Source organism: Bombus terrestris, chromosome 15 (assembly GCF_910591885.1).
Source record: "Bombus terrestris chromosome 15, iyBomTerr1.2, whole genome shotgun sequence".
In the NCBI taxonomy this organism is placed as follows: Eukaryota; Metazoa; Arthropoda; class Insecta; order Hymenoptera; family Apidae; genus Bombus; species Bombus terrestris.
This window is the reverse complement of record NC_063283.1, coordinates 3,397,798-3,425,271: the sequence shown is the minus strand read 5'-3', so window position 1 is coordinate 3,425,271 and position 27,474 is coordinate 3,397,798. Positions and strand designations below refer to the sequence as shown.

At 35.8% G+C, this 27,474-nt stretch overlaps 5 protein-coding genes across 8 annotated transcripts; 2 read left to right on the top strand and 3 right to left on the bottom strand.

Moving 5' to 3' along the window:
* Positions 1-19: 19 nt before the first annotated feature.
* LOC100646039 lies at positions 20-20,318 on the top strand. 3 transcript variants are annotated; one of them, XM_048412855.1, is made up of 10 exons: positions 20-478; positions 572-742; positions 7,149-7,655; positions 7,957-8,428; positions 11,544-11,831; positions 17,013-17,235; positions 17,550-18,280; positions 18,704-18,905; positions 18,983-19,201; positions 19,560-20,318. In XM_048412855.1, the coding sequence occupies exons 6-10, from the start codon at positions 17,050-17,052 to the stop codon at positions 19,638-19,640; spliced, it is 1,419 nt and encodes a 472-aa protein (XP_048268812.1). In that variant the 5' UTR covers positions 20-478; positions 572-742; positions 7,149-7,655; positions 7,957-8,428; positions 11,544-11,831; positions 17,013-17,049; the 3' UTR covers positions 19,641-20,318. The 3 variants fall into 3 exon arrangements, with proteins under 3 accessions (XP_048268812.1, XP_048268813.1, XP_048268814.1); XM_048412856.1 differs by lacking the exons at positions 572-742; positions 7,149-7,655 and having other exon boundaries at positions 72-523; XM_048412857.1 differs by lacking the exons at positions 20-478; positions 572-742 and having other exon boundaries at positions 7,085-7,655.
* On the bottom strand, positions 2,036-6,077 carry LOC100651742 (odorant receptor 13a-like). Its single transcript, XM_003402979.3, has 4 exons — positions 5,822-6,077; positions 4,789-5,263; positions 4,099-4,329; positions 2,036-4,000 (listed from the first exon to the last, which is right to left on the bottom strand). Exons 1-4 carry the CDS (start codon positions 5,957-5,959, stop codon positions 3,660-3,662), a joined length of 1,185 nt encoding a protein of 394 aa, XP_003403027.1. The 5' UTR covers positions 5,960-6,077; the 3' UTR covers positions 2,036-3,659.
* On the bottom strand, positions 19,927-21,884 carry LOC100648114 (ADP-ribosylation factor-like protein 3). Its single transcript, XM_048412862.1, has 6 exons — positions 21,760-21,884; positions 21,197-21,325; positions 20,995-21,126; positions 20,478-20,714; positions 20,347-20,393; positions 19,927-20,257 (listed from the first exon to the last, which is right to left on the bottom strand). Exons 1-5 carry the CDS (start codon positions 21,760-21,762, stop codon positions 20,352-20,354), a joined length of 543 nt encoding a protein of 180 aa, XP_048268819.1. The 5' UTR covers positions 21,763-21,884; the 3' UTR covers positions 19,927-20,257; positions 20,347-20,351.
* On the top strand, positions 21,418-23,959 carry LOC100646271 (RCC1 domain-containing protein 1). Of its 2 annotated transcripts, none has more exons than XM_003401053.4 (7): positions 21,418-21,518; positions 22,064-22,318; positions 22,386-22,576; positions 22,865-22,994; positions 23,068-23,194; positions 23,468-23,642; positions 23,727-23,959. In XM_003401053.4, exons 2-7 carry the CDS (start codon positions 22,068-22,070, stop codon positions 23,894-23,896), a joined length of 1,044 nt encoding a protein of 347 aa, XP_003401101.1. In that variant the 5' UTR covers positions 21,418-21,518; positions 22,064-22,067; the 3' UTR covers positions 23,897-23,959. The 2 variants fall into 2 exon arrangements, with proteins under 2 accessions (XP_003401101.1, XP_003401100.1); XM_003401052.4 differs by lacking the exon at positions 21,418-21,518 and adding an exon at positions 21,779-21,920.
* Positions 22,734-27,474, bottom strand: LOC100645893. Its single transcript, XM_048412861.1, has 5 exons — positions 25,718-27,474; positions 25,041-25,215; positions 24,880-24,975; positions 24,420-24,625; positions 22,734-24,131 (listed from the first exon to the last, which is right to left on the bottom strand). Exons 1-5 carry the CDS (start codon positions 25,839-25,841, stop codon positions 23,983-23,985), a joined length of 750 nt encoding a protein of 249 aa, XP_048268818.1. The 5' UTR covers positions 25,842-27,474; the 3' UTR covers positions 22,734-23,982.

The window sequence follows — 27,474 nt, the reverse complement described above, 5'->3', positions numbered from 1 at the left end:
ATGTTTCATGGATCAGAATATAGTATTCAGCCCTCGAACTTCACGGTGTGTTTAAAGGGAACATTAGATCCCCATGCAGAAAACTCCCACCAGTGCCATGGTGGGGATGACAACCAAGTGCAGAACGAGGGAGTCTGGGATTCTCGACGTGTGCTTGGTGCCGTACGGGGATTCACTGCAAATATACGTAGCACTTGCGACCACTGGTTTCTACGTATCCATCATTACCCTCAAAATGGACAAATAAGGAGCTCACGTCTTCGGTATTTCTTTGAAAGTGAATGTGTTCATCAGGTGGAACTTTCCAACTGTCACGTGGATCGTCAAGTCTCCACGGTTGATTATTAGTGTCAGTTCGCTTGTCACGTGCTCGAGGTTGATACTAGGACGTGATACTAGAAGTGTAGACGACTCACGCGATGGCTGGATCGAGATCCAGAGGATGAGACTCGACAGCATCGGTTGCGTAGACGTAAAGGTACAATTGTATGAGCAACGTCAGCATCAGGGCGAAGCTTTCAAGGTAATATACTAATTATACCTGTCTCTTTTTTTACATGATTTTGATTAGGCACAATTTAGAAAGAAGAAGCCATTTAAACATTTAACAATAGAAACTGAATGGTGTTCAAAGTGATGGAGCAAAGACAGTGGACGCAAACTCGCTTGCCAGGAAATATTTCAATTTCTCGGGACTATTTAGATTTATCGGAAAGTTCACCGAGTTTTAGAACATATGAAGGTAGGTAAGACGCGTCATAGTTGAAATGTTAGAAACCGATCGTTTTACGTAGAAAAGTAATCTCTACCTTGAATTGTTATATTTGTTTTATACAATGTACTTTTACATTCGAAATATGTATATCAAAATTATATATACTGCCGTAAATATGAAGGCGGTAGCTGACATTTAGTATAAATTGTATCCTTTTCTTTGCATTTGTTTTCTAAATATTTTGTCTGTCAACTCAATTTTATCATAAATATCTTACATAAAACACGTACAGGATGTAAGACACTAAATGGATGAAAATTTGTTATATGTTGATTTGTTATGTATTATTGTTTATTGGTTATTTGTTAATAGATGTGACGAGTTCCTGTTGTACAGTAGAACTCCGTTTATATAATTTTTATTTATTTGAACTAAATGTTAATCAATGACTGATTAAAAAAGCTATTACTAATTGAATCTATTCATTTGTATTCTTATTATATGAACGAAATATCGTAGGTAGTGTGGAGAATCAGTGAACTTCTAATCTATAAACTATTTTTACCCGACAAGTTCATATAAATGAAGTTTCACTGTATTTAAGTAATACCCAAGTCTGCATTTTACTTCGCTTTCAAACCCATTCGCATCGTCATTACTAAAATCCATCGAACAAAGGAAGATCCATCTATCGCAGGCCAAATACAAACTACTTTCAGCACCATCTCCTTCATTTTTCCTGAAATCAGACTCTACTATAAGGTTTGCTACTCAATGGCACTCCTCTACATTCGTTGGCGTCGATGCAACGTAGGATTTATCGTGGCGTGCACACGAAGGCAGTCACGCTCACTTGCTTCCATATGTTCTCTTCTTTCATCTATTATTCACGCATACAATATTAGAGTCCGGTATAAATCAATATTTTCGTGCGAATAAAAATATACAGACGTAATACAAAATATGTAAAAGGGAGAGTGGTGCGTTGCTGATGATGATTACAACTTTAAGGTCTTTTCAAACTTGAATACTATTAACAATAGACGAAGCTGCGAATAAAATTATAGACACGACACGTTGTCTTCTAAAAATAAAGAATTAAAGAATAAAGATGATATGACAAAGCGTTTTCTGACATCTGTTGTAGTGCTGAATGTTCAGGTTGCACAATAAACATGGTGCATCGCTTATGAGAGAACAAACGAGACAAAAGTGTAACAGTAAAGGCATTTTCACATTATATTGCGTAGAGTTTAGCGCATCATAGCATCAAATTGCATCATAGCGAAATTCCTGTGTTCCGCATCGAGCATCGGAGTTCATCGATCAAAATGTAGATGAAAACAGGAATTCTGATCTCGTAACGGTATTTCTCGAGCTTAGCAGCACGAGAGCGACCGATAGCACCAAATTATTATATTTCTTTTATGCAATGTATTTCTACATTTGAAATATTATATAAAAATATGTATACGGTTATGAGCATTAGGATATCATCTTATATTCAGTACAAATAGTATGTTTTTCGTTGCTTTCATCTGCTAAGTATTTTATTATAAATCTGTCATTTCATTCGTATGATACGTGCCTTATAATGTAAGATACTGAATGGAGTAAGATTTGTGATAATAAACTTAACAAAGTATTTTCGAAACCAGACACTATTATACGGCTAGCCTTTCAATGACAGACCTCTACTTTCGTTTACTTACTTCGACTTGACGTACGATTTATCCTAGTACGCGCACGAAAACATTTACGCCCACTTACGTGCATATGTCCTCTTCTTTGATCTGTTTTCATACGAACAAAAATATAAAGGCACAAAATGAAATTTTGTTTTTGAATGCCTCTGTCTGAAGTATTCATAGTGTTTATATGTATCCATATACGCGTGCCGTGCTTGCGCAGAAAAGACCCTTCTTGTTTTCCATGTGGATTTCCATGTGAAGAGTCGGCTCTTGTTGTATTCCTGTTCCTTGACCACAGTGTAATACAAATGAACTTTAGTTTTTTTCCGAGTCGGTATTTCAGAACCTGGGACGCAAACGCCCATGTAATGTCTCGTCTATGCTGTTCTTAGTCAATGGCTATAAATAAACGATGCTGCAATAACATCTATCGAAAATTGCGCGAGTCATTGACCATAACAGTCTACTGAGACGATCTACTGCGCACATTCGATTCCAAAATAATTTAATTTCGAGTATTCGAAATGAATATTAATTCACCAGAAAGAAAATGTTTTATATTTTATTCTACTTTATTATTGTTCGACCGATTGCGAAGAGACGCGACCGCGGTAGAGTACGCCAATAAGAGTCGTAAATTCTCGTTACGATACGATAATCGACGTCACGAATCAGTCGAACTCTTATTAAGATATATACTTTATTCCAACAACTTTGAAGATTTAATTATTCACGCGTGGTGCGTTTAGACGTGTTCTCAACGAAGTGTAAATAGCAATTTAAGATATTAACCGATAGAAGATTAAAAAACTAGTTAGGATGTTGACTGATCAAAGGACAAAAAACCAGTCAAGATGTTGATCAAAGGACGTAAAACCAGTAAAGTTCGCCAATGATGCTATCGCGGAGGAAAACGAATGATGGGTGTGTCTAAAGCACGGAACAAGCAGATTCGTTGATGGAAATTTTGGTTAGGAAGTAAGGACAACGGTCATTACTACCAATTGCATAAAAAAAGGCTGGTAGATAAGAATGGGTGCTGGCTGTCCCCAATCAAAGGTCGCCCGTGGGTGGCATTGTACATGGAAAAACCCGCCTTCCCGTGTTTTTTGGAAATGGACAATAAATCTAAGGACTGCTTCAACTTGAAAGATACTTGTGTATTTAGCTTAGGTTATAAGGACCTTAGCTATAAAAAATACTAAAATGTACGATGTAGTATCACGGGACGTAACACTCAGGTTCGTATAACTTCAAGCATTTACCATTACGCGAAGGACTGAAAGATACGACATAGAAGTTTTCACAATACTCATGTACGTTTCCATGTTGACGATAAAAAATCTGCCAGCCTTCAAGAAAACTGGATCTTGACTTCTCATAATGACATAAATAATATCTTTTGTTATACTTGTCGGTATATCGTACCAACTGCAGAAATACAGCGAGTCGCCAACGCCTTCCATTTGAAGCTTTAAATATTCGCCCACGTAGCTGTATGCAAACAGTTGCACCAACATAGCATTCAGAATTATAAATTCTTTTATCGTCATGACGATGTTTCCGACGCTCAGATCGAGAATAAGTTGAAATCCTAAAAACAGACGCATATTGTACCTATATATCAATTGTATTCAAATATTCTTATGTCGGACTTCGTGTTATTGTATTATGTGGGGTAAGAGCGCTCACCGGTTATACAAATAAGTACGCAACTCGAGAATAGTTGCACAGCCAAGATAGTGCTGATCGTCTCGTTCAGCATCTTGGCCAGGTTCAGTAAGTAAACATGCCTCTTGATTAATACGACGAAACGTTCCATTGTTCTTTCATTCTCGTTGCCCAGTTTACTGAATTCCAGCTTCAAAATTTCTACCTGACCGCACAGGTGAAAAATAATTCCGAGGAACAACGTATCGCTTCCTAATTCATATTTCACACCGAATGAGCAAGATTCTTGCGCTACTCTGAGCAAGTATCTGTATATGTATCTTTCAGAAGCCAAACTGATCAATTCCATCTTTTATCGCGTTCTTAATTTCATTGTCCAAAACGAATAATTAATTTCAACATCTGGAGGTATAAGCACGTTGCATACACACAAGATACACGCCCAACTCTTCAAATTTCTCATTATACTTTGCGTTGTACTGAGCCTAGAGTTTATTTTTAATATAGAGTACTATATTTATGTAAATTAAATTGCGAAGAAAATCGTAAATCTAGTCTTAAGGACTGATTGTAAGAAGCCAACGGAAATGAAAAAAAACAGTTGATTGCATTTTAAAAAATGATGTTGATCTTTCTTCTTCATTAAAATCTATGGATTAATTAGCATGGCTTCTGACAATGGGTGATTCATTCGACACGGCGATTCATTACCTAGATTTCCAGTGCTCGTGAATAACAGCATCAAGTACTCTATGATAAAAACCATAAAGTACAAATTATCCGGCAATTGTATAAGGGCTATTACACATTCGGAAGGTATAGGGTAATCCGTTGTACTTTCCTTCGTTACGTTAACTATATCTTTTTCTTTATCTCCAGCCATCATTGGAATAGTCATGTAAAGAGTGGAGCCGATATACGAAGAAAATATCATACTAGCAGACACCAATCTTCCCATATAAGCGTGCCTTCGCATTATCACTCGTTTCTCTTGGTCTTTCAGTTCGTTATAATCTTTAACCGCCGAGACAAAATTCAAAATAAGACTATCAGGCTGAATACGAAAACGTATGATTTTCGATAAGGACAAAATGCTGCAGTTAATTAATATTAGCGCGTCTAGGTTCTTCTTTGCGTCGCTAATGTCTAAATACAACTCCATCTGCATGACCATCAGCATGAGTAGCTATAAAACAACGACAATTTTCAAACACGTCAAATTCAGCCACTCAGAAACTACATTGATTAGGTTCACAAATTGAAAAGTAAAAAGTGCGATGAAATTATTGATATTTGCCTTTTTAATTTATACTTGAATTCATTATTATTTACACGATTTCTATGCTATCAGAAAATTTATGGAAATACGTCAGGTGTCTTCCAAGGAGAATACAAATAATATGTAGTAATCGTAAAATTATTGAAGTAACAGAACGTGGAGCGGATCAATTTGGCTTCTAAAAAGTTCATTTAAAACGTTTGCACAAAAGTAAGTGGATAAGTATAGGCAATAGTTGTCACTGTAACACGACTGTTAAACACGACTTGTTTATACAGAAATGTAAATATCCATTCCAGTTATTCCCTGAATAATCTATGTAGAATAACGATACGCAATAAAAACAACGTAAGCGCGCAACATTAAAGCTAGTTCCACTTGTTTGTCCACTTAGTTTTGTCCTCGATACTATATAGTTCGTAACTAACATGTCAACTTCGGAATAGAATCGCAAAAATTTCATACCAGAAATGAAATCGCGATTATGGCACGTATACCGGAGAAGATATCGTACTCTTGAAGAGGCCAGGTACCCACAGGCCACGACAGCATTTTCAACGGAGTCATCGCATAAGTGAAATCTTTATCCGACGGAACTTTCATCCTTACGAAATGAAGATCGACAGATAACTCCACGCAATCGTGAATACGTTCCTTTTGCTTCTCCCCATATACTAACGAATTGTATCTCTATTCTCCGGTTTATTTTTTATTCTACTATAATCGCTCAATTATGTCTGTTGTCCAATCGATTACCATTTCTACTTCAACTGCACATTTCCAAGAAAATTCAAGTGGTGGTGGTTACTTCATAGATGAATACTTTATTGCTACGCTTCTGCGCAAATAATTCCGCGTTTTCTTTTTTTTTTTTTTTTTGTTCGGCATTGTCCGTTTCGAAAATTGGTCTGCGTTTTCAAAGAATATTCAACTTTTATTGCAAATTATCAGACTAGGGTTGCAACGGTATGTAAGTAAACGGAAGGAAGGAGAATCTATTTTCTTATAGCAAGCAAATACCCTTTTTTCTAAGTAAAGTGGGAGATCTGAAATGTCTAACTTATGATCAATGCAATAGATTATTTTCAACGCAAGGAAAGACCGTGATCGTAATTGCGCGATCTCGAAATTGCGCTAAACTGACTTATTTATTCGCATACAATGATCGAAAACATTGTGCACTCATGTTTAAGAGATTATAGTATGCTTCGTACGTAGATATGTTCGTGAAAGTCTTGCGTAAGAGAATGTTTCGCTACTGTTTCTGCAGAGCAACAGTAAGATCGTCTTTGTTACGCTAGGGATTACAAAGAGTAGCTTTCAAAAGGAAAACAGAAAAATTTCGTATAGCATTCGGAAATCGGGATACAAGCCAAGCAAACATTTAAGAGAGGAACACTTCGTGCAATAGCTATTGCTTACCATTTTACTGGACGTAGAAAAGAACAGTACTAGTGGAAGAAAAAATGGCCTGAAAATCGGCAAATCGGTGAAGCAATACTAACGTTGAATGAAATTAATTTTTGTTAAATAAAGTTTTTACGAACGTAATTACGGCGTTTTTCGGTTAACACAAAATCAAACACGATACAATTTGCGACATATGTGCATATTCAGTGAAGTTGATTCATGTTCTTTCTGTCACATGTGTGTGAACGTGATTTAAACTATATCGTATTCGATCTTATTCTAAATAGATTAATGTCGCAAATACATTAGTAAAAGATCCGTTTGAAAAAAGAACACAAATAAAAAAGTTTCATCCTTAAATTAATAATGTTTCATGGGTCAGATTGCAGTATTCAGCCCTCGAACTTCACGGTGCGTTTAAAGGGAACATTAGATCCCCATGCGGAAATCTCCCACCAGTGCCATGGTGGGGATGACAACCGAGTGCAGAACGAGGGAGTCTGGGATTCTCGTCGTGTGCTTGGTGCCGTACGGGGATTCACTGCAAATATACGTAGCACTTGCGATCACTGGTTTCTACGTATCCATCATTATCCTCAAAATGGACAAATAAGGAGCTCACGTCTTCGGTATTTCTTTGAAAGTGAATGTGTTCATCACGTGGAACTTTCCAACTGTCACGTGGATCGTCAAGTCTCCACGGTTGATTATTAGTGTCAGTTCGCTTGCCACGTGTTCGAGGTTGATACTAGGACGTGATACTAGAAGTGTAGACGACTCACGCGATGGCTGGATCGAGATCCAGAGGATGAGACTAGACAGCATCGGCTGCGTAGACGTAAAGGTACAATTGTATGAGCAACGTCAGCATCAGGGCGAAGCGTTCAAGGTAATATACTAATTAGACCTGTCTCTATTTTTACATGATTTTGATTAGGCACAATTTAGAAAGAAGAAGCCATTTAAACATTTAACAGTAGAAACTGAATGGTGTTCAAAGTGATCAATTTGCGATTTTTCACTAGACTTGAGCTTTTGAATGTATCTTTTGTAAAATATATGGATGAAAACATATCTTTTGAATTATGTATGGTTTCGTACATCTTCGATTTATATTTTATTCGTTCGCATTTCTAATGTTAATAATAAGTGGAATGTATAGTACTCTAAATCTCCTATCGTTATCACAGGTATTTCACATCAGCTAATGAAAACGAAAGCAGAGAAAAGGACGTAGAAATGACATATTTTTACTTTCGACGCAAATCAGCAATGCGCTCATCAACAGTTGTATCAATATTATTATACTGAGGATTTGTTCGAGATTATTGTCCGGTACCAGAGCTGACAGTGTCGTTCCACGAAAAGTCGGATTTTTTTTTCTAACAGCCAAACTTCTCGAAGTTAATCGACTTAATAAAATTCGTCTTGACAATCTCGAATTGATCACGGAGGTGCATTATTAAGTCGAAGAGTAATCCATCGTTTGATGCAATTAACGATTACCTTGACAAGAATGTACATCGCTTGCAATGCCAATACACAGAGGTGGTGGAGCAAAGGCAGTGAGGCAAACACGCGGCACGTTGCCAGGAAATAGTTGTATTTTATGGGATTATTTACATTTATCGCAGAGTTCACCGAGTTTTGGAACATACGAAGGTAGGTAAGGCGTGTCATAGTTGAAATGTTAGAAATCGATCCTTTTACGTGGAAAAGTAATCTTTACCTTAAATTGTTATATTTATTTTATATAATGTACTTTTACATTATATATTTTACATTCGAAATATGTATATCAAAATTATATATACTGCCGTAAATATGAGGGCGATAGCTGATATTTAGTATAAATTGTATCCTTTCCTTTGCATTTGTTTTCTAAATATTTTGTCCGTCAACTCAATTTTATCATAAATATCTTACATAAAACACGTACAGGATGTAAGACACTAAATGGATGAAAATTTGTTATATGTTGATTTGTTATGTATTGTTGTTTATTGGTTATTTGTTAATAGATATACCGAGTTGGTGTCGTAATACGATCGTATTTATATACACTGCACATAATATGAACAAATAAAAATATAAAAACATTCAATGTATTTCTCATAACGTTTAGGGAATAAAACAAATCCCGATTTGAATTCTATATGTGAATTTGCATTAATCGAATCTTGAAGTACTTTGAAACAGCTAGGATTAAACTTGCACCATGAAATACAATCCGGAGGCATAACCGAGATACAGCATCATTAAGTAATGATTCATTCTCTTTAAAAATATTCGATCATAACAAATATTCGATTCAAAGAAATCGTGTTTAAATAATTTTCTACTTTGGTTAACTTTCTCAAACAATATAACATGGTCTTTAATGTGAATGTGGACTTGAAATATTATGTTTCGACAGTATTCGAGTCGTAGACAAGGCGGACGATTTACTTTACAAAGTAACGGCATTTGTTCTGAGAATTAATTTAATTTCAGTTACTTTTTTGCCGCATGGCATTGGCCCCGACGTGTTCAAACAAACGAGTTTCTGCTGTACAGTAAAACTCCGTTTATATAATTTTTATTTATTTGAACTAAATGTTAATCAGCGACTGATTAAAAAAGCTATTGCTAATTGAATCTATTCATTTGAATTCTTATTATATGAACGAAACAACGTAGGTAGTGGGGAGAACCAGTGAACTTCTAATCTATAAACTATTTTTACCCGACAAGTTCATATAAATGAAGTTACACTGCTTTTAAGTAATACCCAAGTCTGCATTTTACTACACTTCCAAACCCATTCGCATCTTCATTACGAAAATCCATCGAACAAAGGAAGATCCATCTCTCGTAGGTCAAATACCAACTACTTTCAGCACCGTCTCCTACATTTTTCCGAAATCAGACTCTACTATAAGGTTTACTATTCAGTGGCACTCCTCTACTTTCGTTGGCTTCGATGCAACGTACGATTTATCGTGGCACGCACATGAAGGCAGCCAAGCTCGCTTGCTTGCATATGTTCTCTTCTTTCATCTATTATTTACGCATACAATATTGGAGAGAGTCAAATCAATATTTTCGTGCGAATAAAAATATACAAACGTAACATGAAATTTGTAAAAGAGAGAGAGTGGAACGTTGCTGATGATGATTATAACTTTAAGACCTTTTCAAACGTGAATACTATTAACAATGGACGAAGCTGCGAATAAAATTATAGACACGACACGTTGTCTTCTAGAAATAAAAAAGAACTAAAGAATAAAGATGATATGGCAAAGCGTTTTCTGACATCGTAGTGCTGAATGTTTAGGTTGCATAATAAACATGGTGCATCGTTTATGAGAGAACAAACGAGACAAAAGAGTAACAGTAAAGGCATTTTCACATTATAGAGCGTAGAGTTTAGCGCATCATAGCATCAAATTGCATCATAGCGAAATTCCTGTGTTCCGCATCGAGCATCGGAGTTCATCGAGTAAAACGTAGATGAAAACAAGAATTCTGATCTCGTAACGGTGTTTCTCGAGCCTAGCAGCACGCGTGCGTAACTAAACGCCACGGTATTTTTTTAACGCAATCAGTGCCGGAAAGAAGTTACTTCGACAGCTGTTCGAGCGATTTATGGGTTACTTAACCATTTGATGTCCAGGCTTTTTCCGAGTTCACGGGGAATATACAAGAAACAATAGTGCTAGCAAAACAATTTACATTAGGTTGTTCATTACCATGATCACATAGGTATATTTCGAAGCAAAGTATCCGAACACTTATCAGAAAAAATATTACACAATGCATTACTACGTAAATTACGATATATTTATTAAAAATATATATTTACTAAAAAAATAATGTGCAGCGCGAATAACCATCTTAAGCATATAATACATGCATTTCGTAAATATGTTTTGTGTTGAGTATATGGTAACGTAATTTGTTCATCTATTATACATTCCGAGATTTGTTTCAAACTTTACCAATACAACCATGATGATCGGATCTCATTACAGTATTAAAGAAATTCCAAAATGTGAAAGTATAACACACACAATATATTCATCATATGTTTGTATAAGCGATGAAATGTATAGCTATGTATATAAATATATAGCTAAATGAATAGCTATGTCACTATGTATCACGCGTGTTAAACGGTTTCATGTGGTCGAATGCCAAGAGACAGTGGTTATCGAAATCTTGGCAACTGGCCATAGAATTTCGAACCGGTTAGGTGAATCTTTGTCGTAAGTTAGATGAGACTCGACCTTGGCACCTCAAATTCAACGAACTGCGCCTTGTTAACGCGTGTTCTCTAAATTCGTTTCGGGGTCAATGACTGGTTGCCAGCGAGGGCCACCGAAAGTGGCGATCCTACGCGCGATGCAAGCCGGTTTTATCGACTATCAACCTATATACAGGAAATATTTTTATAATTCTGGTAATTCTTCGAAATTCCACAGAAGGTTTGTATCTTTTCTGCTTCCATTTCAATACGTGTAGTTTGATATTTTGATATTCAAACTTGCTGGTTTATGATTGAAAATATGTGGAACTGCACTAAGCAATTTTAAGAATCAACAATATATACGAAGATCATATTGGAAAAACACGAGGTCAAAATAAAAAAACCAACAAAAATATAGTTCCCACCTTTCTCCGTTTATAAGTAGTCTTCGCTTATTCAAATAAAAAATTAAAAGAAAAAGTACAGTACTCGAACTTTCGAACAAACGATAATTCAAGATTCTTTCATGCGGATTCTTATTTACAGCTGCATACACAGAACCTTCGGAGAATATTTGAGAATACATCAAAGATACAGAGAAGGTGCAAGGAACTACAAACGATGCACGGTGTTATCGACTTCTCGCTCGCTGCTGAATGTACCTACCTGCTTGGGTAGGTAAGTACCGTTCGTCGAGCTACCTTCGACGGCAGTCACGCCACAACCTTCGTCGTGTCAGGTGCGCACGGAGATCAACGGGGCTATCTTCGGTTATTCGCGAAGTCTCTCATTGTCGGCGTCAACGCAATTCTTCTCTGCATCGCTGGTGTCCAGGTAAATCCACATATTTGGAATCGACTCGAAAGTTCATCGACTTTCGTGTGTTTTTCAGCAATTTTCGTTCGTGGAAAGAGTTTAAAATGTATCTAAATGTGCAAAACTTGTTTCTTCGTTGGAATGCAAGAGCAAAAAATCAGGAAACAAAGCCTGAATTTCAAGTGAGTCTGAAGTTGGAAGATTCGTAGGAGAAGATTAATTTTGATGAAATTCGAAGCGTTTTCATTTTAATCCGATGTGCTTAGATTTACGATGCGTAACGAATGGCGGTGTGTTAAGCCTCAATGATCATAACCATCGAAAACATAATTGAACACGCTCTAGTTGATCGTAACTACCGTTGTTGCGCTTTTCCGAATTTTCATAACCTATTAAGTAACTCGATTGTAATACTGTTTTCTTTGCTTCGTTTCCTCGTGGAACTTGTTGCGCGATTCTTATCGCTTTGAATTTATTGTGCACGTTATTCCCACCGAAAATTCAAGGTTTCTCATTATACGAAACGATAGTTTATCGGTCGACTCGCGAACACAATGAAAAGTTGCATAATTCGTCGATTAATTAAAACAGAAACATGTTGCACTCTGGCGAAACAATATTGATGGCAAATATACGTTGTGACCGATTTATTTTTAAAATAAAAGTTTATTTCAAGGAAACGTGTACGAGGAAACGAATAATCGTTCGACATACATTTTAAAGAATTTCGTAACGATGTCGTAAATATTGTTCAACAAGCAAATTATCGCTATCTACGATAAAGTATCCGTAACAGTGACATAGCTTTGAGCAACCAGAATTTACATAAATGGTAAATAGAAATACATCGCGCATAAACCAATTGTTTTTTCGTTTCAGTGTTTGTGAATCCTTTTAAGATAAAGTTTATTTTTAAATAATAAACGCAATAACATAATAGCGAATTAACACATAACATAATCAGATCGCGTTTCTTTAATTCGTAAAGCAAAAATTTACCTACTTCAATCTTACATCTTATTCCATTTTCTATATCCTGTACCTTAAATCTTACATTATGTATCCTTATCATGTATCCTAAAACCGATACTTCATTTTCCATACCTAATAGAGTATGTACATTAAAAAATTAATATATTAAACTCCACGATTTCTATTCCACTTCCACCGCTATTCACATATTCTATATCCTACATCCAACATCTAATATCCACTATACCATATCCATTATCCCAAGCCTCCTGTACAGTTCATAATACCATCCCACATTCCATTTTTCATATACCTTATATCACATCCTATATCCTATTAGTATTATTAACCCACGTCTTTCAATTCTATATCCCATATCTCATAATCCCATTCTCAGATTTTATATCTCATATACAATATACCAAAAAAATATCTGTTGTTCGTAGTTTCACAGCACATATATTCATCGCATATCTAACATTTCATGTTTTCCATTTCCTCTCTTGTTCCATATCCAGTACTTGCAGCTAATATTTTTCACCTTAATATCCACAACACGTATCACCATTCTACACTTCATAATTCATATTTCCATCATCATTTTATAGCACATTTCCTGCATGCACTGTTCTACATCCTATGTAGACATTTCTTTCCCTACATTTCAAGACAAACTACTAATTTTCCCGAGCACATGTCCCATATATCTTACACATTTCCAAGTACATGTCCCATATCTATATCTAAATTTCTTACTCTTTATTTCATTTCCTAATTATTAAATTCTCCGCCGCATATTTAGTATATACAATCCAATAATCCCTGATTTATACCATTGCCCCATTTCATAAAGAAGGCACAAATTACTCTATTCAAAATTACAGTTCATTAAATCCTACATATACACCATCCAATACCAATATGCTACATCCAATGTTTCCCATCCCACACCGCTACACCATTCCTTAGTGCCGATATTCTTTGTTCTGTGTCCCTCACCACGTTACCTTAATTAAATACATCCTTTCAAACTAGACGCACGAGATACATCATAAACTGTCCACAAAACATACAAAACAGTACAAGAAATCGACTCTTCCCACAAACGAAATACACTATCCCCCAAAATGAAATTCGTTGTCCACAAATTTCTCACAAATTTCTCACAAATTCCACAAAAATCGGCACTTCCCACAAAACAAAATTTGTTGTCCACAAATTACTCACAAAAAGGAATTCATTTTCCACAAATTAAATTTATTCGACTTTTAGTGGATAGTTTGTGGGTGGGGAATTTCATTTCGCGGGATAGCGATTTTCGTCTACGGAAGTGTCAATTTCTTGTGGGTCTAGTGGGAAATTTGTGGGAAGTCACTTTCGTTTTGTGGGATATTTGTGAGAAGTCACTTTCGTTTTGTGGGAAATTTATAGGAAGTCGCCTTCGTTTTGTGGGAAATTTGTGGGCAACGAATTTTGTTTTGTGGGATAACGGTTTTGATTTGTTGGAATTGAGATGTCCTATAGGTTCAGTTGGTTATAATTCACGCTTTGTGGGAAACATATTTTTTTCATTTAAATTGTATTTTTCAATTTTGGGGGGCGGCTCTTACAATGTAGTAGGAAATAAGAAATAGAAACTGAGTTTCAGATAATTGGTAGTATGATTTGAAATGTAGGGCAAAGGAAATAAAATTTAGGCTATGCAACATAAAGGAGAAGATATGAGATATGAGATATGGTTTGAGAAACATTGGATATAGTATGTGAGAGACAACATGTGGAAAATGTGCGATGAAATGGAAGACGTGGGAATATTCGTTATAAGATAGGGAATAGAGTTATGTGCTGTGGAAACTGGGATAGAAGATATGGGATATAGAAGGGGAAATAGGGGAGTATGACATATTTGATATGGAATGGAGAGGTGAAGTTTTGGAAGTAAGATGAAAGATATCGGTTAGGAATACTAGTTATGAGGTATAGGATGTGAGATAAGGAATATGAAGGATAGAATATAGAATTGAAATGTGAACTATGGAATAGGCTTGGGATAATTTCAGTTACTTTTTTTAAATTACGTTTTAACGTATTTTTCTTTATTTTAAAAAGGATTGAACTCGTAAATATCTTTCTTTAAATGAAACCTGCGTTACGCTTATAGCAACGGGGCCGGAAAATTTGCACGCCTGGAAAGCCAGAGGCACAGAAAACGATATATGGTTTAAACGGATCGCACGGGATGGCAAATTGTACCGAACGGGTATAGAAAAATACTCTGACCGTGTCTAACAAGCTCTTTTAATTACGCAGTAAAATGCCGGTTACGTCTATACGTATCTATATGTATGGATACTTGAATGCCTAATAAGCGCTTATTCTTATCGTCTCGCCTTCTGCTGGTTTGCATCTTGACAGAGCTGCATCACCTATCCGAGAACGGTACGCGTTGTTGAACAAAATCATTAATAATACACGAATTGTACCGTTATCCGGTTGACTCTTTGCTCGGTACGCTTATTCGAGCAGAGAGGACTGAGCAGGAAAGAAGAAAAATACAAGAAGGGAATAGAAAGGACACGTAACACGATGTGCTGAAACATCGAGAGATCGTGGTTCCCCGAACCTGGAAATAATGTCGATGTCCGGATGACCTTGGAAACTAACCACGAACCGAGAGTCCTCCTCGCTTTCCCTCTCGTCCGCGCGAGAACGATCTGCATTCTGCACTTTCTGTGTTCACCATCGAAATCGATAAATAAGCTTGCCTCACGCGAAACACGCTGGCTAATTGTAAGAAACACTTTCCTGCACGATTTCACCGCGTTACACTCTGATTCAGAATGTTTTTCGATCATCTTGATGCTCCATTGTCTTTCTCTTTAAGGTTCGAAGCTCGATTTTTCACGGTGAATCAGAGAAGAAACTTGTTTAAAGAAAGAAAGAAGTCCGTTTTCAATTTCGGTGCCGAATGTGAGAAATGTGAATCAATCGACGGTCGTTCGATTGACGCGTTGAGTTCGGCGCGTTGGAGGGACGATGAGTAACAGTCTGTACCGTTAGCCCGAATCGTTTCTCCAACTGGAGAATGTCAATTTCATGCGGTTTACGGTACTCAAATTGCGCGTTAGAATACAACGCTTCGATTGTTGGCCAGTACCTTTTCAATCACGATCGTCCTTTGGCTATTTACTTCTGACAGACATTGATCTACTGTTCTCTCCGGCTCTATGATCTCTATGTATGATCCGAGATAGATGATATATTTCGATAGATATTATTAGAATGTAGATAACTTTTAAATATTTTATCCAAATATTTAATATAATTTTTCTACCCACTGTGTATTTCGTGTATTTTATAAAGAAAGTACTCGAGAAAGGAATATATCTGGAGAGATACAAACGCGATGAAGTGAAGGGAGCAACAGAGTTAAGTCGTGACTTAAAGGACTAAGTATCTTGCGAAACTCGATGACGAACGAGATATGGTTCTGTCAATAGCCAGATTGATCAACTCCGTCTTCTAGACACTCAATTTCATTAATCAAGTGCATATCGCTGTTCGATGCTGTTCCATGATTACTGTTCAACTTCTCAAAGAACAACTTCTATTGTTGGGTTATTTTTGTGTAGCTCGTATAGCGACTCTCCTATTCGTAAGCAATCGAGAAACGCAACCGATGTAGACTAGGAGAAGGTTGATTTTCTTACACCACAAAGATTGTTAAGATTGCTATTACAACATTATATTATTATTTCAAATCACATGATAATTCTTGAAGAACCTGATAACTTTCTACTGAACTTTTGAAGTAACTTAAGTTTTCGCAAAATTTCCTGTTATTCTTAAAAACATGACATATACGTACATACATAACAGTAGGAGAAACGCTACTTTGAGAGATTCTAGGAAGACTTATGACAGGGCAATCGAACATGGGACAATGTTCAACAGATCGTTGGTCAGATAGCATTCCACGTGCAACGGTATTCAAGTGTCTACGAGCCGAAACGTTTCCGGTGTATTACTCACGCTTAAAATCCTGCCGACGACCTGGATACAGCCGCGGCATCCTAAAATAACTCGACCACGATCAAGATCCGGTTGAAGGTGAACGACTTTCCCATCTTCGTCGTACTGTAGGACCGAGAATCAGATTCCAGAAATGTGAAAGAGGGGCATGTTATGTTAATCTGTCGCTTCGTTAACAAATCTATATTCTTGCAGAAACAAAAGACGGACAGAAGAGAAACAATAAGGAAACATGTGGTTGCCGAGGACGTGCATCCTGTTGGTTCTGCTGGCTTCGGCGAAATGCGAAAAACACGAAGAGGAGGATACTTCAACCGTGTTTCTCGAGGCTGCCAAATCCTTCTTCTCGAATAAGGACAATATCAATGGTCTACAAGGATTGGCAAGAGCGTTCTTGCAACCGGATGGCAGAAAAGAGGTGAGATGGCACTTGGAGTATAGTTGTTTCCATTCGAGGAGTATTTTAACATCCATTTCTATCGTTCGTATCCGATAGGGATACCACAAATAATATAGTATGCATAGAAATACGTTTCAATATACTACAAACACTTTGATATTTGCTAATTTATGTGCCACGAAATTGTAGGAAATTTAAAAATCTATGACATACGTAGAATGTGTAAAAAATTAGCTTATTGGTTGCATATAGCACAATTTTTAAGATACTTTACTTTTGCAAATGTTCATATGTTAAAAATCGTAGTAATCGTATACAATTCTATGGAACAGGTGAGCAACGCGTTCGGCGGAAAGTCCAACCTAGACGGTATCGGTCAAATCGTATCTGGCATAGGAAGTTTATTCTCCGGGAATGAAAACAGCCAGGGAATCGATTTCTCCATGATTGGCTCGGTTCTCGATGGTGTAATGAACTCTGATAAAAGTACCAAAAGAACAGCTAGGAGCGTGGAAACAAATCAAGAGCATGGAATCGATCTGGAAAACATCGTGAACATGGGAAGCATGTGGATGAGTCAACGTGGCAATTCCGAATTATTGATGGGATTGATACCGATGCTGCTGTCGAATCTTGGCGACGCAAGCAACGAAGTTGACAGTGCACCTGATAAGATACATGATCACTCTGGACATTCTTGGTACATGCCACCGATCCTTGAAAATTTGCACGTAATGTGGGACCACTTCAGCAACTCGGAACTGGGTCAAACATTGTGGAAGAAAAGTGGCCTGGCGCAATTTGTCGGCCAAATGTCAGATTCCGAGGGACGTATTCAATACGAAAAATTGCTGGAAAGTTTCGAGAACCCAGGCCTGCGTCGCAGATGGATACGATCGCTGACGAATTATATCGGAGAGTGGATTTCCCATATCTCTGATCCGCAAATTCAACAGCGTTACTTGAATACTGTTCAGTTCGTCGGAAATAGTTTCTTGAAGTCTCAGGGATTTCCAAAATCGGCCATGTTCGATTCGATGAGACCGGCAGAAAGTCTTTCTAGGTACTATCGCATTGTTATAGTTATGTGCTTATTTGCTATAGTTGTGTCTTAGTTATGCTATCTACCATGCTATAGTTAGAATTTAATCTCTTCGCTGTTTTTAAAATGGCGATGTATTGCGATAACAGTGCAATCAAATTCTGGAAATAGTTTCCTTATGTGAACTTAGTGTATCGATATTTATCCATTGATAGTAGAATACATGTACATATATTTCTCGTGTAGTAGATTATAAAACAAGAAATGCATATTATACATAAATACATAAATAGATATTTGACCATGTATCGTCGCTACAGTTACGAGCGAACAATACATAAAACATTTTAATTGGCAGTTTTCTGAATAGTTAATCGGTTAGAAATCAATAAAATAGCGCTTATTTTGTGATTTCCATTTCATAGCGTAATTATATTTTGACAGATTAGTGAACGCAGTGGGAAAGAGGTATTTAGGGATGAAAATCGACAGTTCGCAGTATATAAAACCAGCTGTGTCGTACATTAAGGAACTGATCGCCCTGGCTTCCGAAAAGGGATTCATCATGTCTCGAGTGAACGCCAGAGGAATCAGCAACAAGCTCAGTGATATGATCAACAATGACATTATTAATCCGATGTTACAGGTAACAAATGAAACAGAATATACAATCGAATCTGTTCTATTATAGAATCGTGTGTTAAATTAAGAATCAATTTGCAGTCTTATCGAGCGTACAAGTGGGCAATTAAAATGCCGCAATGCGCCAGTCAAATTCTGTGCACTATCAATGAAAGGAACGAACAAGATACGGAGCAGCCTCGTTTAAGAAGCATCTTATTGAAAGCGACGAGTTTTCCTGCCGGTTGGGCTGTCAGTTATAAATTAGGGACTAATTTCTGGATCCTGTATGGAGCCATCATGGAACATGATAAGTGTACTGTAAGTGAAATATCTTGACAAAGTTAATACAAAAGAGAATGGAGATATGAGATAAGGTAGAATATCTACTATCAGTGCTATTATCAAAAATTAACGATTGTGAAAAATTTCTTTGATTATTTTTAATCCAAGATAATGATGATTGGTAACTAACAAATATTTAATCATCTATTATTATTATAGGACAAGTCACTGTGGTTTGTTGAAATTATTATTGCCATATATTTTGTTTCGAATCTATTCTAAAACTGCATAGGTTAAAAAATAAAATAAGTATCTCATATTTCTCTCTCTCTCTCTCTCTCTCTCTCCCTCTACATGTTAAGAACTATGTTAATATACTTTCTTCAATTCTCAGCAAAGATATCCAGCTGACTGCACAGATTTCCATGAAGAGGAGATACGAATTAAAACAGAGAACATTCACAGTGAACTTTAATATCTAATTAAGTGTACCTTGTGAGAGACATTCGCGATTTTTAAAGTCAATTTCACGAATACACAGCCGTACCGTATGGCTGTTATTCCATGCGTAGTATATAAGATTATTAAGCGTTAGGGAATAAAGGAAGAGAAAGCTGAATCACTGGAGAAGTTCAAAAACGTTTTAGTGTACATAGAAACACAGCCGAGAAAGGAGTCGTCGAATAAGTAGATTTTTAATGTTACGAATTTTTTATTTATCTCGAATCTGACGCGAGCAATATTCACTTTTTTCATGTACATTGTGTGATTCTTTTACTTCCACGGTGCTAAATATTTTTCGGTCAAGTGTCGTGAAATCAACAGTGGTCAATTATAAGAGCACCATTTTATAATTATTTGTATGCATCTTCTTTTTGATTCGTTATTATATTTATTTCTTTCTTTAATGGAATCTCTAAGAATTCTATTTCATAAGAAGAGCACGTGTGAGAAGGTACGTATTATAATATAGATATATTCTTTGGGACGTCGTAATTCTGAGCTTACGAAAGCTCCTTCCATGAAAGCCGGAAGTTGAATGACTAGATCTATTCGATCGTGTTCATGCGTTTGCGTTGTTTGCAACAGCTTCTGTAAATATTAGGTAAAAGCCAAATAAAACGTATGTTAGATGTACGAGGTACATCGTAAATCGTTGCGGTTTGTTGCTATTCTTTTACCAGCATTACTTCCTCTTGATGTTCTTGCATGCCCATTCAAGACCCTCCTAGAAAATGACGAAATCACGTTACGACTTTAATAAAATGCAGTCCACAACATTTAAGCTTGCTGCGTTAAAAAGTTTTTGCACCTTGACTCCTTTTCCTTCGGTCGCGATGCATGATTGTATCTGCCAGTCGCGATCCTTGATATTGTGCAATCCAAGACCTTCGGCGATTTCGGCTGCTGTGACAGCTTGTCCAAGATCTTGTTTATTTGCATAAACCAATAAAGGAACAGCTTTTAACTTCTCTTCTAATAAAAGTTCTGACAACTCTTGACCTGTTTCTTCTAATCTCTTAACATCCGCACTGTCCACGACATATATCTTTGCGGAAGAAAAAGAGAATGCAAAAAGCTTAATGTTGAATCAGAAATTATTCGAGATACTATTTCACAAAACTTTCGTTCAAACGTAAAACATCGAATAAAATAAAAGATCATTTCCTTCGATGGCTACATCATGAAATAAATCGATGAAAAATCAGTTACATATTCGAATAAACTACCGCACAATAATTTCGATATAACATCTAGCTAAATAGAGTAACATATGTATCATTTTTTAAATATTTTGTGACGGTGTTCGAATAACTGAAATAACTTACTAAAACATCCGTATTTTCAAAGTAATTTCGCCAATAGGGACGAATTTTTCGAGCACCTCCAATATCCCAAACGTTCAATTTGAACCCTTCGCTTTGGACGCTCTTTATATTGAAGCCTTGTGTCGGTGTTACCTTTAAGAAACAGAAACTTACTATAGCAAACAATCAAACTATAATATAAATTAATTGCAAGAAGAAATACCTGCGTAATATCTTCACTGGCCAAGGATTTTAAAATCGTTGTTTTTCCAGCATTATCCAATCCCAAAAGAAGCAATCGTAATTCTTTGTCTGGATTGGAACGCAATTTTCTCAAGATTGATAAAAGTCCCTGTTATTAAATACACAAAAATATGAAAACATTTTTTAATCTTATTCAAGCAAAAATCTATATGGTATTTAAATTTTTGAATTTAAAACGCGCGCCTATTAAAGCAGCAGACGAAATCACTTCGGGATGGCATTGGTGTAGTCGAAGGAAGTGTGTCAACCTGTCGTCAAAAATTTCAGAATTTTCTACAAATGTATGTTTGTTTATATGAGCGGAATATAAAATAAGCAATAAATAGAGTTAGATAGCGAATTTTCATTCAGTGAAACGCATTGTGATAAAAGCTGTGACGTTTAAATTCAAGATTACAATTTTTAGGTTATGTTTCGTATATCTTGTCTATCTTGCGTGGGAAATAAATATCGTTTAAATAGTACGTAAAGGTGCATAGTAAGGTTGAGTGCATTAAAAATCAATTGTCTACAGTTTATTACCATATTTCACCGTTGTTTATTAAATTGGAACAAAAAGCGTGGCAATAGTCGATCACGACACGTCAAGCGTTTGGTTATCGTCCCTCGAATTTATTGTGTTGTTTCTATCGTATCTAAGGAAACTGGTGGTATCTGCGTCACCTGACCAATAGTCTTTCACGGTATTTACATATGTAAAGACATAAATCAACAGATACATAATATTTAACTCTATTTTTATGTCAGCCTATCTTCTACATAAATAAGAATTTAATAAATAAAACTTTTATACCTTTATGTATAAAATCTTTATTTTGCTTCGTAGAGACATGCCATTTTATTATGCTGGTTTTAATACCAGTACATTGTTCTGTAACGATGAAGATATTAGTTTTATAACAGACTCATTTACTAAAGTATCGTTTCCTGGAATTACCGACTTTCAAATAGGTTGGAGCTACTTCCTCATTTGGAAAGGGAATGAGCTATATATTTCTAAAAAATTTAAGGAAAATAATAAAGATACAGGCATAGATACAAATATTCAACTAATACAACTACCAGAAAAATCACTGGATAGGTATATTTTTGGATTTAGATAATTAAAAACATATAGATGTTTTAGTTCAAAATTCATATTTTTATAGTTGCAAGCAAGCTGCAACTGGTAGGGATAATATAGTAATTTTATCTAATGATAATGAAATATGGCTATATAAGATCTATGAGAATACTTGGAAGAAGATAATCAATTTTATTGGTGAGAGCGACAATTCAGAAAAAGAGTATCCTATTAAAATAATACAAGGAGGATGCACTGTAGTCCTTACTAATTTAGGTAAACATTTGCAGCATTGAGCGCAAAAGTGAACTACACCAAATCTTTTTCTCAATATAAATTTATAATATTAATTTATTCCAATAAGCTGTTGTATTCATCATGCAGCCTATATTAATCATACAGAAGTGGAAGAATTAACTTTTTTGAAATGGAGAATATAACGAAATTAACTAGAAAAAAATTATTCAGATTATTTAATATTGGTGTTAGCCCATTTTTGCCATATTTTGGATTCTAAATATTTCAAATAGTATAGTTTATGCACACATCTAACACGTGGTTTAGGTCGAGCTTTTAATGTCCCTATTTTGATTGATATACCAAAGAGGGTTCGATTCATAGACATTGCTGGTGGATTTGATCACACCATCTTGTTAGCAGAGAATGGTGACGTTTATTCAATGGGAATGGGAACGTATGTACTCAATCATGTATTATTTCATAAATCAATACAGTCAAAGTAAAATGGACTGATTCGTACGAAATAGGCGTGGCCAATTAGGACACAATGATTTAGAGGACTGCGATAATCCAAGAATCGTTGACGCTTTAGCTGGCATTAGAGTAACGCAAATATCAGCCGCGGGTTGGCATACTGCCGTAGTAACTGATCAAGTAAATAAATATTTAAACTGCGAATATTTATGTGATCTTGAAAAATTAAACAGAATCCACATAATGTGCAAAAACACATAATATATTTAAAGTAAGATTACTTATTATAATATTTAATAGACAAAACAAATTTCTATTGAAGTTCCATTTCTTTAGTTACGTTCATGAAAATATAGGGTTGTATGAACATTCGCAGTTTATAAATATTTTTCGTACTACTAGAACAAACAAAATCGATGAACATAGTTGGCAATAGTTATTTTTAAACCATAGGGTGACTTATATATGTGGGGATGGAACACAAATGGAGAATTAGGGTTGACAAAGCAAGAGAGCAAAGTAGTTGCTACACCCACGTTAATAGATTTTACAAACGATCAAGACGAGAACATAGAAGTTTCTGTGAAAAAAGTTCAATGTGGAAATACTTTCACCATTTGTATGACGGGTATATTTAAAGAAAAAAAAAAAAAAAAGAAAAAGATCGTTATTTCAGAAAAAAATGTATTGCAGAAATTTACTTTCCCAACAGATGATGGAACGCTTTGGGGATGTGGATGCAACAAATACGGACAATTAGGGCAATCCCCGGAAAAACTTTCGAGTTCTTCAAAATTTGTTAAACTCGATGTTCCTTTACGTTCAGAAAGTATTAAAGATTTCAAGTGTTATGAATGGGGTACAGTCCTCGTAACAGACTGATATTGTAACTTCGTCCAATGGCTAGTTTTACAAAGGAAAAATAAAGAGGATGTTTTTCAAATATTTGCGTGTTCGATTATTTAATGTTATGCATCGGGTGTCTCGAATATTTCCGATGATTCGTTCGCTTCTATTAATGGTAGAATAAATAACCGATTGGTCATCAACATTACTTCATCGTCCAAAGAAGGCGGAGGTGTTGGGGGTATTTTGTAATTTGTTTTAAGTTTTTTGCCTGTAACACAGAGATGATCAATTTTTCCTGTCTGCGTATTTTCTAAACTGCAATACAACTCCATTTACTGAAACGAAATTTGTTTTAATTAACTAAACTGCATATAATAATAGGTAGAATGATAAAAATAAACGTAATAGACAAGATGATAAAAATAAAATAAAATAAAAAAGATAATACATAAAAATTGATGAATTTCTATTATATGAATTATTCATTCCACGACGAGTTCAAATAAATGGAGTTCCAATAATTGCAGAAGAAAGAGTCATTTCATATTAGCTTCACCTGCTTTATTGTCCTTTTTAGATTTGTCCATTGTCTCGATTCTTTTCAAACTTCTTTGCAATTGTATATTAAAAGGGATCATCTTAGAATCTGCCGGTTTCACTGGGCGTGGTGTACGGAAAGTAAATGGTAAATTGTAAGTCTCTATCTCAATTGGTTCCACGAAAACCGCGTAAACGAGGGCGTATCGTAGCTCGTTCGCGTACCTATTTAACAAAAATTGTTTTTATTTTCTCGTATTACCATCGTATTGTTTGGTAATAAATAGACTGCTAGATAGATACAAGAATGTGTAGAATGCACGTAATGCGTATAATTATATAAAATATTCAAAATATAGTTGCTATATAGTTTAGTGAGCGAAATAAATCTCGGTTTACTTCCTATTTCTTTAATTATGTTTATAAAAATATGAATTTGCACAAATATCCGTAGTGTAATGATAAAACAAACAACTTACATATCGTAAGTAGCTTCAATCACGATATCTAATACGGAAACTGGATCGATAGTATCCGAAAGTTTGACGTCAGCTTCAGAAGAAGGTTCTCGTAAACTTGTCACGAATGTACGATCTGTTATTAAAGCATATAATAAAAATTGACATGATTGTTTAACTACCTTCTTATCGATTGATTTCCTGTTGACAGTCTTTCTTCTATTTCTTCACCTGCTTCGCGTTCTTCCACGATTTCGTCCCAATATGGCATTTGTTTCTGTTCAGATATTTTGTTAGCTGCTGCGATGAAAATGCTTTTCAACTCCCTAAAAAATCCTTCCCGAGTATGTTTCCTATCTTTGTAAGTAGAATAGCATATAGTAGATAATATCATACGTGTACATTATGAACATGCCTGTTCATAAGTATTAGGATCCTTCTGGAAAAGAAATGAAATTCAAAAATCTAGAATATTGTTATTTTGTTCTAAACTTTGAGACACAAAGAATCTGTATGTTCCACGTTATTAGGTTGTTCGGAATAATAGCTGGTTCCAATATTTTAGGTACAAACAATACGATTAAGCTTCTCGTTTACGTTTTTCTCTCTGCATCACTGATCAATTTCGCTGTTTATAATTTATACTGTTAAATGTTTCATTACGTTCGTTATCTTTTGGTTTCATGAATTTTATAAACGATCCCACCAACCATTTCGATTCTGTCGCTTTCCACTAATACATAATTCTGATCGATTAATCGTTCTTCTAATATCTGAGTGAATTATCATGTTTTGCAGAGAATTAGGAAATGTCCCAATGCTTATGAACGGGAGTGTAATTATTCGATGAATTTGTTACCTCGGAGTAATCTAATTTCCCCAGCCAACCAACTGACCAAAACACTCGTGTAATACTCATCGAGATTCTCTCTGTATCGTATCATGTAAAACACCAATGTATCCAAGAACCAAAAGGACGCCATGTTCGTGGCATAATCGTCAATTCCGAGAAGATCTCCTAATAATCTGTAGGGAAAGAAAAGCTGTCGTATACTTGAACTCGATATCGTTCGATTTATAGCATTCTAACTTAATGAGTTCTTGAGGTTTGTCGTTTTCGATACTGATCGACGTGTCAAACAAGCTCTTGAACGTACGTGGAAGCGTTGGCAGAAACTTTTTGACAAACTCACCGCAAACATTGAATTCGTCGATCGACTCCGTTTCGGTTCGCTGTAATTAACAAGCAATTTGAATTTCGCGAATTCGTCGTTGAAATCAAGTTGCCGTTAACCAGTGAACGAAATGTGACGTATAGATATAAATAAATGTTCCGATTAGAAACCTTAATTGATCGGGCACCTCCGTTTTCCTTGATTAAATTCGTTCTTAAGTTCGACATTTCTATTCTCGTTTACCGACGAATCTTCCGAAACGATGACACGGAACATCTTCGATGACACAGGGCAATCGATGCTCGTTGAGATCGAATGGAATCTAGAAGGCGGTTGTCGGCAAGATTTCGGGATAGATTGTAATAAAAGAATAGTCAGAGTAGAACGGTTCGTTCGTTTTTTATTCATTGATTTTATTTTTTAATTTTTTTTTCCATATTTTGTTCAATATTTTCAGAAAATAACACTCCAAAGCGAAAAAACCGTATATTCTCACCAATCCCAATGTGTGTATAATATATATATATTATACTTCTCATATATAATATATATGTATATATATATAATATATATATATAATGTATACTTTTATACTTTATATATAATAATATTATGTAGAGTATAGCGCACACTTTAGACTGTTATCGATACCTTTTATAATTTTATCGATAAATTACAAATATTGAAAAACATGAAACAGACACAGCCGGCGGAGACACGGGGACTTGGGCGTCCTGGGACATCTTTCAGCGGATCCGTGAAAAAAGATTTCTTTTGTTTCTTCGAGCGCGCCCTGTCGCGGCTTCCGTTTCGCTCGATAGTTCTCGGATTGGATAGCCTCGGTTTGATCGACGACCAACACTCGAGAAAGAGATCGAAAGGTGGGAAGACCGAGGTGAAGTGGGCGAGAGAAAAAAAAAAGAAAGAAGAACGTTTCTTCCCCCGTTCGATCCTTCTCCCTCTCCGATTTTCCCGAGAAAGAAAACGGAAAGCTAAAACGGAGAAGCCAGGGAAACGGAAAACGCGACGAATAACGCGCCCCATCGGGACACGATTAAATACTTATTATATTATATTTCGGTCGCTCGAAAATCCCCGGGTCCCGGCGCGACTGACATTTTTTTTTTTTTATTTATATATTTTCACACCGAAGTCAGAAAGGCAATACGCAGTATGAACTTACTTAGTACATTTGTGTGTGTATGTGTGTACGCGTATGTGTGTGGCTTTTACAACTATTTTCCTTTTTGTTTCTCTCTCTGTTTTCTTCTTCTTCATTTATTTTTGTTCACATTGGTTGTGGTTCTTCTGTTACTCTTGTTGTCGTTTTCCGTATTTTATTCATGTTCGTTCGTATTTGTTCCTTTTTTTTTCTTTTTTTTTTTTCTTTTGTATGTTTGCTTCCACGCGTTCCTCCTGCAACTTCCTAACCTAACAAAGC